General features: G+C 41.3%; 1 protein-coding gene across 1 annotated transcript; it reads left to right on the top strand.

Moving 5' to 3' along the window:
- The first annotated feature begins 796 nt into the window (after positions 1–796).
- LOC120290517 (receptor kinase-like protein Xa21) lies at positions 797–2,329 on the top strand. The gene is made up of 2 exons (XM_039306796.1): positions 797–1,847; positions 1,986–2,329. The coding sequence occupies exons 1-2, from the start codon at positions 797–799 to the stop codon at positions 2,327–2,329; spliced, it is 1,395 nt and encodes a 464-aa protein (XP_039162730.1).
- Positions 2,330–13,231: the final 10,902 nt, after the last annotated feature.

Here is a 13,231-nt window from a genome sequence, read left to right as displayed (position 1 = left end):
TTTGTTTGACAATCACCTCACCGGACCCATTCCTAAGTCAATATCCAACATATCTAATCTCGGTCAAATCCAACTCAAGTCGAACAACTTTATTGGAAAAGTTCATTCTTTCTCAAAGATGAGAGGACTCTATTGGTTTAGCATCAGTAACAACTTTGGAAGTGGGCAATATGCTAATCTTGACTTCTTGTGCTCTTTAACCAATTCTACAAACTTGGAATATTTTAATGTTATGAGCAATGCTTTTAGAGAACCAATCCCAGGTTGTATTGGTAACCTCTCTATCTCTCTTTCAAGATTTGGGTTAGGTTACAATTACATTTTTGGAACCTTACCTTATGGAATCGGAAATCTCATCAATATGCAGCTCCTACAAATAGTAGGCAACAACATCTCGGGAAAAGTTCCTCTTGAGATTGAAAATCTGATCAAACTGAAGATTTTGGATCTCAGTTCAAATAATTTCTCGGGGCAGATACCAGAATCTATTGGGAATTTAAGGATGTTAATCGAATTGTACTTGGATGGCAATAATTTCTAGGGCTCGATACCATCGTCTCTAGGAAATTGACAGAATCTACTTCTCTTAGACCTTTCAACCAATGACCTCAACGGTAATATTCACCCGAAAATTATGGGCCTCTCATCATTGTCGATTTATCTCAACTTGTCTCAAAATAGTCTTACCGGCTCCCTTCCCGGAGAAGTTGGAAATTTGCGAAATCTCAATGAATTAAGTCTTAACGGGAACAAATTATCTCAACAGATCCCAAGCAGTATTGGCAGCTGTACATCCATGGAGCGCCTATATGTACAGGATAACTTTTTTGAAGGGTCCCCACCATCAACTATGAGTTCCATGAGAGGCCTTCAAGTTTTGAACGTTTCGAACAACCGATTTTCTGGCCAAATCCCGAAATATCTAGCATCACTAAATCTAATGAATTTGAGCCTATCCTACGACAATTTTGAGGGTGCATTGCCTATAGGAGGAATTTTCAAAAGCACCACTTCAACTTCAGTTGCTGGAAACAAGAAGCTTTGTGGGGGTTTGCTAGATTTTCAACTACCGAAATGCGACTATGAAGAGTTAAAACAAAGGAGAATAAGTGGAACTGCTAAAGTTTCGATATCCGTAGTCTCTGCTCTTGTAGGAGTAGCCTGCATATTTTCTTTGTTATACTTCTTATGGTTTAGACACAATAAGAAAGCGTCTACTTCAAGCTCTTCTGAAGATGGGTTTTTGCATGTTTCTTATCACAGTCTACTAAAAGCGACAGGTGGATTCTCTTCCACCAATTTGCTTGGCGTGGGCAATTTTGGGTTCGTGTATAGAGGACTTCTTGATCAAACTCAGTTGATTGTGGCCGTCAAGATTCTCAACCTTACATGTCATGGAGCTTCCAATAGCTTTGTAGCAGAGTGCGAGGTCTTGAGAAGAATCCAACACCGTAATCTTGTGAAGGTGCTCACCGTGTGTTCTAGGTTTGATTTTAAAGGAAATGATTCCAAGGCATTGGTCTACGAATTCATGGAAAATGGAAGCTTGGATGAGTGGTTGCACCCAGTTGCATCACAATATACAGAGAGAAGCAAGTTGAGTCTACTTGAGAGAGTGAACATTTCCATTGATGTTGCTTGTGCACTAGATTATTTCCCTCATCACTATGAAATGCCAATAGTTCATTGTGATCTAAAGCCAAGCAATATCCTTCTTGACGATGAAAAGACTGGACATTTGGGCGATTTCGGGCTTGCGAGGTTCCTCCCAGAAGCAATGCATAAGTTACTGGCCAATCAATCGAGCTTTGTCAAAGTCAAAGGATCTTTTGGCTACATAGCTCTAGGTATGACACACAAGTTAGGTTTTTTAAGTTTATCTCTTTATAAGAACACGTGAAAAGAAGGCACACAAAACATCATCGACATGATATTTCAACATCAATTATTCACCTTGCATCACTATGCTTTGTTTATTGTTGTAGAGTATGGCATGGGAAGTGTGGTATCCACACAAGGAGATGTGTATAGCTTCGGGGTCCTCATTTTGGAGATGTTCATAGGCAAGAGGCCAACCGATGACATGTTTGAAAATGGGTTGGACCTTCATCACTTTGCAAAGGCAATGTTGACGGACCAAGTGGAGAAGGCAATTGATCCCGTCCTACTTCAGGAAATCGAGGAATTGAATAAGACACAAAGAGTCACTCCGGAGGGCAAGAACAAAAGCTGGAGCAACATTCAGGACTGTTTGGCTTCAATTATCAAAATAGAATCACTTGCTCTTCCAAGTCTCCAAGGGAACGAATGGACATCGACGATACATTGACTAGACTCCAAGGAATCAGGAAGAAACTTCTTAATTTCATTGTCATTGCCTAGTTGATGTCAAATCTAAACTTCATATGGAGTCATGTGGTCTTTGTGGTCATTGCTTTGTCTGGAACTGGATATCTTGTTTTGTCATTCACAAACAGTTTGAATCTAGCTATGACTTAGCAATTGGAGGAAGATCAAAATAATTTATGTTGTCTTGAGCAAAAGAGCACTATCTTTGAGCTGTATGAAAAGTTATTGTACTCTATTTTGTTTTAGCCCAAAAGAAAGGAATTATAACCTGATTGAGAGTTGCACCAAGAAAATGTAATAAATATAGAAATCACCAAAGGATAGCTCCTAATGTAAGTATTTCTAGACATCGGGTAATATGGACTTTGTCTTGCTCTCTTGCAAACTTGGCCTGTTTGTTTTACCTTTTAAAGTAGCTTAAACGAAAAAACAAAAAATTACTAAATGGCTTTCCTCTAAAAGTTAAATGGTGTTTCAATTTCATACAAGCTTATGAAAAGGAATATGTGATTACATGTGTCAATATTTATTAATCTTATATCTATAGATGAAGCCAGAGCTGAGAGAATATGAGCTTCCGTGATCGCCATGTGGCAAACTTTACCTCTATGATTGCAATGTGCAAACCATATGGCAGAATCGTGCCACATGGCCCTTATTCCTCCAATTATCATTAGTTTTATGATTTATCATCCTCAAGTATCTATCATTTATTGTATTTGAATGTAAACTTAAGAATGGATGAAAAGCAAGTATCTTATTCTTTAGTGTATTCGTCAATAAAAAAGAAAATAAGATAAAATCTTGAAATACATTTCGATTATCCTTCCTAAAGTTTATCTTCTTTTGGCTTATGTGATTGATTTTATATTTGAAAAGAGAGCAAATAAAGATAAAGTCTCTTTAATTATGCAACTAATCTATTTAATTTGAAATTAATTCAAAAATAAATATATCATATTAAGTGGATAACTCTCTTAATTTTTGAAGTACAGTTGGGTTAACTACATGAATAAAATCATCAATTATCCATTTAACTCAAAATTAAATTCAAATAATGTGATTGATTACTAATTTTATTACTTGATGTTGACACCTAAATTTTGATGACCCAGTCATTTCTTTATTATATAAAAAATTAGGGATTGAACTTTAGCCCCTAAACAAAAATATTAAATCGCAACATATAGTTTTAGAGTATTTTTATTTATTTATTTATTTTTATTGCATTTGCATGGACCGGTGACGGATAAGCTTTAATTTGACAAGTTGGGAGATGGGTGCATTTCGGAAAATATTCGATGGTGGATTTTTCGTGTGTATTCATGCAACCTACTCATATATTTTCAGTGAGGGCAAGCATAGGAAGGAGATATTGTGACATCCCGCATTTCTAATTCTGCTTTTAATTGAATGAGATGGGCTTTTCGTTGACGCGCCTATAGTATTTTTCTTTGAGCTGATCACTCACGAGATAAATTAGTCTATTTGGTGAAGCCGTTAAGGGATTTTAATGCAATAGACTTAAAAATTTGATTAGAAATCGACTACTCGATCGTGCTATTATGCAAGGATCAATATGGCATTATCAAAATCGATTAGAGATCGGAGGTAGGTCGATTCGACTAAGGCATGTGATTAAATTGTGGGTGATTCCACCTAATTGCAAAATTCTCATCGAATGACACTAAATTGATTTTTCTGTCATTTATGTATCCTGTGCCTATATTTGAAACCTCGAGATTTTCACGATAATCAAGAGTCACCAATGAGTTGAATATGTACAATGTGGCTCGAAAATAATTCGACCACGGGTCAATTACATTAAAAATTCCTTAAAGCTACCTAGTAGGTTAGGTCATGCTAAAATCGCGCCCGGTTGAAATTAACCATGAATTTGAATGATTTCAGAAATTGAAAGTTTTTCATGTCATGATTCATTTTAGGAACATCAACTCATCCTCTGAAGATTTTTCAGCAAACCCTAGATTTCAATGAAAAATCAAAGTTGGGTTATTTTGGACCAGGAAAATTAGAGGGTCGTTTTTTGTCGCATTTTTGGCTATCAAGTTGGTTCAATTGACGAGGAAAAATCATGAAATGGACGATGGCACCTTGGCTGATTTTATGCGGACCGAATTGAGCCCAATTGATGGGAATTGAATCAAATTGGGAAATTGTCCAAATTCGTAGGTCTTTGGGGGTGCAACCACTTTTGAACCACTTGGATGGCTTTTTGAAGATTGAAGGGAAAATGGCTGATGATGAGGCTTGGCTGGTGGGGGCAAGCAATGAGCAAATGGGATATTTTGCTTGACTTTTGAGGTAAAATGGTGGGACCCCCCCCTTAGCCAGCACTGGCTTCTTCTTCTACCTTGAGCTACACTTTATCTATTGTTGAGAGTATTTTGAGAGCTTGTGAGAACTATAGAACGAGCCAGCAGCCTCCCCTTTCACCATCGACCGCCGCCCGAAGCTGTCAGACTCATGGTGTGCCCGCACGCTGCTCGCATGCCGTCCGCACATCCCCAACGTCCGCGTCCCATTCATCTCACGGTCCCTCATCCATCCCCCGTGTGCCCCGAGCCTGCCGTTGAAGCCGTCGAGCTCCACCATCATCGTCTAGCCGTTCAGCCACCCGCACCATTGAGCCACCGAGGCCGCCCGGTCCACCTCCTCATTGTTTCCGCGCCATCTAACCGCTAGGTCTAGCTCGGCAGCCCAAGAGTAGAGGCCGAATTCTCAACCCCTAGCTAAGACTTCTAGGCCCATTTTAAGGCCCGTATGGACCTCTGTTGGTGTCACCACAGGCTCGAGTGTTGCTCACCTCCGCGTCACCATCATCGTGAACTCACCGGCCCGCTAAACCGGTGAGTTTACTTGCTAAACTCTATTTAGGAAGTTAATGATGCTTAGTGGATAATTAGTTTAGGCTAATTATGGATTATGTGGTTAGTTAGTTTAGATTAGTGATTTAATTGCTTAATTATGCATGTTAGGTGGTTAGAATAGATTAATTAATGACTAGATAGATTGTACTATTTATCTAGATAGGTGCAATAATTTTCTAGGCCCGTTTAGGTGGTTAGATTGGCATTTCCGACCTAAGTTAGTATTTATTCTATTTAATTTGCATTATTTAATTATTTTTGCTATTTATTTAATTATTTAATATTTTTCGAAAATTATGCCAAGATAGCCGATGACCGGAATTTTTGCTGATTACAATGGTGTACTTAGTTTATATAATTGAATGTTAATTTGTGCAAATTGAGTGGTGATTGGAATTTTGAGTTATTTATTCCAAAATTCAGAAATTTTGGTATTTAATTAGAAAATACTAAGCATTGGTTTTAATGCCAAAATGTTTTTTAAAAACTATATTAAATGGTGAGATTTTTAAAAGGAAGGATATCAATTTTTGGTTCAAATTGACCATATACCCACATATGATTATTTTTTTACCATGTGTTTTTAATACGAAGAAAATGGGCCAAGTCATTATTTTAATTGAGGCATTTGAGTGCAAAGCACAATCTCCTTGGCCGAGATTGATTGATCAATGTGATGGAGAACCCGTCCCATAATGTGCGTCGGTAGAACATTGCCCCTATATGAGATGCCCCTGGACAATGGAAGCTGGTTGCGGTAGATTCTGGACCGATATTCCTTTGGAAATGATGTCCTCAATGTGTGTCGGTGGATGTTGCCGTGCTCAAAGGAGTGAGATGATGCCTAGCTTGCCAAAAGACCATGTGTCGGTATAGGATGTGCCCATTGGGCCATGATTAAAAATTGGAATGCATGCTGAGTGAAAATGACGTCCCTGATTATGGGACAAAATTGTGTGGCACAGTATGGAACGTGTCATAACGATTTAACCTTATAATCGGGACCCCTATGATTGATAGATTGATTGATTGATTGATCGATTGTATTAATTGAATTGATTGATTGATGGATCGATGTTATTGATTGAATTGATTGATTGATTAAGTATGTGAATTGTAGTGACATGTAGGAAGGAACTGAGGCGAGGTAAGTCCTCTGTTTTATGTGTATAGACTGCCTTTAGGTGTATTTCCTTCCTAATTGAAGTTTAAGGGGTGAACTTGTTGAGACATTGTCTCACTCCGTCGTGGGCTCAATATTTTTAGGTCCTTAGATGGCGGCCCCTCTAGTACGTTATGGTCAACCTTAGAGGGTTACTGAGCTAATTACCGACTTCCCTATTCTGGGAGGCCACTGGATCTATGAGCTCATAATGACCACCGTCTGGGTCGATGAGGGCCTACCTTAGAGGGCCTACCTCATCGATTTAGGGTGTGGTTTCACCGCGGGCTTAATGGATACAGAGTTGGTCCCCTTCAGGGTTTTGATATCTCTGCTATGGTAGTCGACGCCTCTCTCGATGAGGGTGTAGCTAACCCTCTTGATGGTGTTGTGGAGGACCTAGAATCCCCAAAGACCTTGGAGTCCGAAGGATATCAATGTGTCCAACTAGTGGGTATTAGGAGCTTTCCTTTTGAGGGCCGATCTTTTTGGTAGACAGACTAGTTTTGTATATAAACCTAGTTTGTTTATAAAAGCATGTTTTAGTTGTGAATTTGTTATCCTACTTTTCTATCACATGTTGTTGCTGTCAAGGGATTTGTTTATTCGCTTCCGCATGTGCAATAAAATGAATGGGTTAGCGATGCGTCCTGGGATGTCACAATTTCATCGACCATCGAGGGATGTGCGCACGCTCGATGTTTGGGGTGTGACATCCCCACCTGGAGTGGTATCAGAGCTAGTTGGTAGTTGAAGTGATAAAGTGCAATGGGCTATGGGATAGTTAGAAGGAACGACCTTTATTTTATGCCGATGCGTGTGTTTGATAGCTGTTTGGTAGCTTGTTTGGTGTGATCGCTCAGCTTCTAATTCTCTGTGGAATTGGAAAGTAGGTTTCTATAAAAAAAAAAACTTGCGTAATGAGTGATCATGAGTAGAGGACTCATAGGAAGAGGACAATTGGACCAGTAACTCAGGGTAAGATGCTAACAAGGGTCCGTACCCGAAGTGGTCGTGGTAGAGCACTGGCTCAGGCCAGCGCTAGTGGAGTAGCACTGCCTCTAGTAAGTGTTAGGGTAGCAACCCCTGGTGATCCTAGGATAGATGGTATCATTCAGGCGCTTAAGACTCTTGGAGTGTGATGGGGGCAACAGGCCTAGAATCAAGCCGCCGCGACTACCGCCACCACTACAGCTACTGCTACTACTATCGTCGCTGTTGTTGCTGCCGCACCTGCCGAAGTTCTACCTGGGAACATGGTTGTTAAGAGAGAGAGGCCGATGCACAAGTTAGTGGAGTAGTTCTTAAAGTTGAACCCGCCAAGGTTCACAGGCGCAGGAGATCCCGCAACTGCATCACTCTAGATCCAAGACCTGGAGAAGCCTTTGCACTTCTGATGTGCACAAAAGAGGAGAAAGTTGTCCTGGTAGTATACCAGTTGTAGGGTAACGTGAGTACTTGGTGGAGGCCACTAGAGGCACAGTATTCCCAGAAGGTGTGGTTTTGGTGTGGAACACCTTCCTCAGAGCCTTTAATGGCATGTATTTTTCTAGAGCGCCCGAGAGCAGAAGATGGAGGAATTCTAGCACATCCATAAAGGCATGCTGACCGTGGATCGATATGAAGCTAAGTTTGTGGAGCTATCACAGCACGCTCCTAGAATGGTACATGATCCTAAAGATAGAGCTCAAAGGTTTAGAAACGGCCTCCGATTAGAGCTGAAGAATCCACCGGTGCCATTCGACTCTGAAGGATTACAACGAACTATATGGACAAGCCCAGCTAATAGAGAGGAATTCGAGTGAGCAAGTTGCCTTGTCTAAATCGAGGTTCAGTTCAAATAAAGATGGAAACCGGTTCAAGAAGAAGCCCATGATCGGAGGAAGGTATCATGTCCCTTCTAATAGGAAGGGTGGAATTGGAAAGTCAGCACCGAGTTAGATTGGCGCATGTCGTTTCTGCGGAAGGCGATATGGATTGGCCTCGTGTCATTTTAGGAGAGATGCTTGCTTTGAGTGTGGCCAAGTAGGTCACATAGCAAGAGATTGTCCCATAAGACCGAGGGGACCACAACAGTTACCGCCGCCACCACCGATGGGATAATAGAGGGTTCCACGCTTAGAACACACAAAGGTGGATTGAACCGACCTCCAAAGACAAGAAAGAGTGTACGCCATCACTAGAGGACAAGCTGAGGACTTCCCTAATGTGATCACATGTATGGTTTCGCTGAAAGACGATGCTTTTTATGCTTTATTTGACCCTAGTATAACTCATTCATTTATAGCTGAGCAATTTGTTAAGCTGATAGGATTGAGTCCTCAAATGTTAGAGTCAGTGGTTAGTATATAACACCGTTAAAGGATAAGGTGTTGTCTACAATGGGCTGTACTAGTTGCAAGTTAGTGATTGGTGAGCGAGAGGGGAGGATAGATTTGATAGTCCTAACCATGCATGATTTTGATGTAATAATTGGCATGGACTGGCTCACCAAGCAACGAGCTAAGATGGACTGCTATCGTAAAGCGATTCAGTTTAACCCGTTAGCGTGTGAAAGTTTTGAGTTTATTGGAAATTGAGGAGGACCCTCGATTACCTTAATCTCGTCACTTGAGGTAACCCCTTTGTTAGTCGGGGGTTGTCAAGGTTACCTAGCAACTATCGTATCCACGATAGTTGAGGAGCTGAAGATCGAAGATATCGTAGTGGTTCAGGAGTTTCTAGACGTGTTCCTAAAGGAATTGCTAGGTCTACCGCTAGAAAGGGAGATTGAATTTGTGATTGAGTTAGCCCCCGGGACAGAGCCAATCTCTAAGGCTCCTTACCGGATGGCATTTTCTGAGTTGAAAGAATTGAAGGTGTGGATGCAAGACTTGTTGGACAAGAGATTCATACATCCCAATGGATCACCATGGGGAGCACGAGCTCTGTTCATGAAAAAGAAAGATGGTTCGTAGCACCCGTGCATCGACTATCGTCAACTCAATCAAGTGACAATCAAGAACAAGTATCCACTGCCAAGGATCGACAACTTGTTTGATCAATTGCAAGGAGCGTCGATATTTTCTAAGATCAACCTGAGGACGGGATATCATCAGTTAAGGATCAAGAAGGAGGACATACCGAAGGTCAACGTTTCGTACTCGATACGGCCATTATGAGTTCACTATAATGCCGTTTGGTTTGACAAATGCCCCAGCTACTTTCATAAATCTGATGAATCGAGTGTTCAAAGAGTATTTTGATCAGTTTGTGATCGTGTTCATCGACGATATCCTAGTGTACTCGAGAAGTCTTGAGGAGAACGAAAGGCATTTGAGGATGGTGCTTCAGACATTGAGGAATCATGAACTGTACGCCAAGTTTAGCAAGTGCGAGTTTTGGTTGACTCGTGTTGCTTTCCTAGGTCACGTGATTTTAGGCGAAGGAATCTCCGTAGACCTGACCAAGATCGAAGCAGTTATCAACTAGCCAAAATCGACAATCATGATAGAGATTAGAAGCTTTTTAGGTTTAGCAGGGTATTACAAAAGGTTTGTGGAAGGATTTTCAGCATTAGTTTCACAATTGACTCGACTACTGAAGAAGGAAGAGAAGTTTGTGTGGACAAATAAGTGCGAGCGTAGTTTCCAAGAGCTTAAATAAAAGCTGACTACCGCACCAATGTTAACAATTCCATTTGGTCCTGGAAGGTACGAGATCTATAGTGATGCGTCGTTTAGAGAACTGGGTTGCGTGTTAATGCAGCATGGCAGAGTTGTTGCATACGTGTCCTATTAGTTGAGACCTCATGAGTTGAACTACCCAACGCATGACTTAGAACTCGCAATGATTATTTTCGCTCTGAAGGTTTGGAGACATTATTTGTGTGGAGAAAGCTTCCAGATCTTTATAGACCATCAAAGTCTCAAGTACATATTCTCTTAGAAGAAGTTGAATATGAGATGGCATCTCTGGATGGAACTTCTTAAGGACTATGATTCCGACATCCTGTATCATCCTGGAAAGGTGAATAAGGTCACAGATGCACTGAGTTGGAAATCTTCAATTACACAGATGATGGTCAAGGAGTGGATTTTGCTCGAGAGGGCTCGAGATTCAGTTTTCAAATTTAAGGTATGCCACCTTTCAAATCTTATGACCACCCTCGAATTGAGAAGGATCAAGACGCTTCGCCAATCAGACCTAGATATTCAGAAGATCTTGCAAGAGGATACCGAAAAGTGAAAGGCTGATTTTCAGATTTCTGAAGATTGAACACTAAGGTTCCGAGGACGATTGTGTGTACTTGACGATGTAGAGTTTAAGGAGGAGATCTTGTCAGAAGCTCACCATAGTAGTTACGGCATTCATCTAGGTAGTACGAAGATGTATCAGAATCTATGTCAACACTATTGGTGGACCGGTATGAAGGCGGATATCGCCAAGCATGTCGCCAAGTGTCTGACGTGTCAGCAACTAAAGGCACAGCACTATAAGCTGGGGGGACTTTTGCAACCTCTCGAGATTCCCGAGTGGAAATGGGAACACATCATAATGGATTTTGTGAGGGGCTTACCAAGGAGTTAGAGAGGTAATTATTCCATTTGGGTAGTGGTCAACAAACTGATGAAATTAGCTCACTTTATCGATGTACGAAAGGACCTGGCTTTGGATAGATATGCAGAATTGTACGTGTGTCAGATTGTTCGCCTACATGAAGTGCCCATGATGATCACATATAATAGAGACCCAACATTTACAGCTGCCTTTTGGAAAAGTTTGCAAATCGCCTTGGGATCAAAGTTGCAATACAGCACGGCTTATCATCCGCAGACAGATGGCCAGTCTGAGATGACAATTCAGACTCTTGAGGACATGTCGAGAACGTGTGTGCTAGTTTTCAAAGGAAGCTAGGAGGAACAGCTTCATCTCGTCGAGTTCGCCTACAACAACAGCTACCACCAGAGTATTTAGATGATGCCTTTTGAAGTGTTGCATGGCAGGGCGTGCAGAACGCCGGTGTGTTGGGATGAAGTCGAAGAACGAAAGATCACAAACCCAGAGTTGGTTCAGCAATCAGTGGACGCAGTTGCTGTTATCTGAGACAGATTAAAGACCGCTCATAGCCACCAGAAAAGTTACGTAGATAAGTGTCGAAGAACTTTGGAATTCCAAGTTGGTGAGCACGTCTTTCTAAAGGTGTCACCGATGAGGGGTATTTCGTGCTTCAGCAAGAAAGGGAAGCTAAGTCCGAGGTACATAGGTCCCTTTGAGATTTTAGAAAGGATAGGGACTTTAGTGTATCGTCTTGCATTACCACCAACACTGGCGCAAGTGCATGATGTCTTTCACATGTCAATGCTGAGAAAGTACGAACTTGACCTGACCCACATGCTGAATTTTGAAAAGTTAGACGTGGACAATAGGGTGTCGTATGTGGAGAGACCGGTTCAGGATTGTAGATTAGAAAGAACAGGTTCTGCATACCAAGACAATCTCGTTGGTTAAAGTGGTATGGTAACACCACGGCACAGAATGAGCAACTTGGGAAAGTGAAGATTCAATGAGACCACTGTACCCCCACCTTTTTGCTTAAAGATTTGTAATGATTTAAATTTCAATGACGAAATTTTTTAAAAAGGGGAAGAGTTATGACATCCCAAATTTCTGATTATGTTTTTAATTGAATAAGTTAGGCTTTTCATCAACGTGCCTATAGTTCTTTTCCCTGAGTTGATCACTCATGGGATAACTAATCTATCTGGTGAAGCCGTTAAGGGATTTTGACATAATAGACTTGAGAATTCAATTAGAAATCAACTGCTCGACCGTGCTAATCTGCAAGGGTCAATACGGCATAATCAAAATCGATCAAAGATTAGATATAGGTCGATTCGACTAAGGTATGTGATTAAAGTGTGGGTGATTCCACATAATTGCAAATTTCTCGTTGAACGGTACTAGACTAATTTTTTTGTTATTTTTATACCATGTGCCCATATTTAAAACCTCGAGATTTTCATGACAACCGAGAGTTGCCAATGAGTTGAAGATTTACAATGTGGCTTGAAAATAATCGACCACAGGTCAATTGCACTAAAAATTCCTAAAAGTTACTCGGTAAGTTAGGTCATGCTAAAATCACGCCTGGTTGAAATTAACCGTGAATTTAAATCCGATTTCAAAAATTGAAAGTCATGTCACTATTCACTTTAGAACGTCAACTCATCCTCCGAAGACTTTTCAGCAAACATCAGATTTCGGCAAAAAATCAAAGTTGGGTTATCTTGGACCGAGAAAATTATAGGGCCATTTTTGTCGCATTTTTTGCCATCAAATTGGTTCAATTGACGAGGAAAAATCATGAGACAAATGATGGCAGGCTGATTTTATGGGGACCGAATTGAGCCCAATTGATGAGAAAATGAATGAAATTTGGAGAGAAATTGTCCAAATTCATAGCCAATGGGGTGCGGCCACTTTTGGACCACTTGGATGGCTTGCTAAGGAAGTTTGGGTGCTGCAAATTAGCTGAGGTTGAGGGCTAAATGGTGGTCTCCCTTCAGCCAGCACTTCTTCTTCTACCTTGAGCCTACTTTATCCATTGTTGAGGTATTTTTGAGCTTGAGAGAACTAGAGAGCAGCTAGCCCTTCCCCCCTTTCACCGTCGACCACCTCCCAAGCCGCCGGACCCGTCCCACACCGCTCGCAAGCCTGCACACACGCACGCCCCCCGCGTCTGCACCTCCTACTCGCCAACCCGTCATCCAGACCCGCCTGGCGGTCATCCCGAGCCTCTATCCAGCCATCGAAGCTGCCGTTCATCGCTATCTAGCCACCGTCAAGC

This window comes from Eucalyptus grandis, chromosome 2, assembly GCF_016545825.1.
Source record: "Eucalyptus grandis isolate ANBG69807.140 chromosome 2, ASM1654582v1, whole genome shotgun sequence".
Classification (NCBI taxonomy): Eukaryota; Viridiplantae; Streptophyta; class Magnoliopsida; order Myrtales; family Myrtaceae; genus Eucalyptus; species Eucalyptus grandis.
The sequence above is the reverse complement of the archived record's forward strand: the minus strand, read 5'-3'. Positions and strand labels throughout refer to the sequence as shown.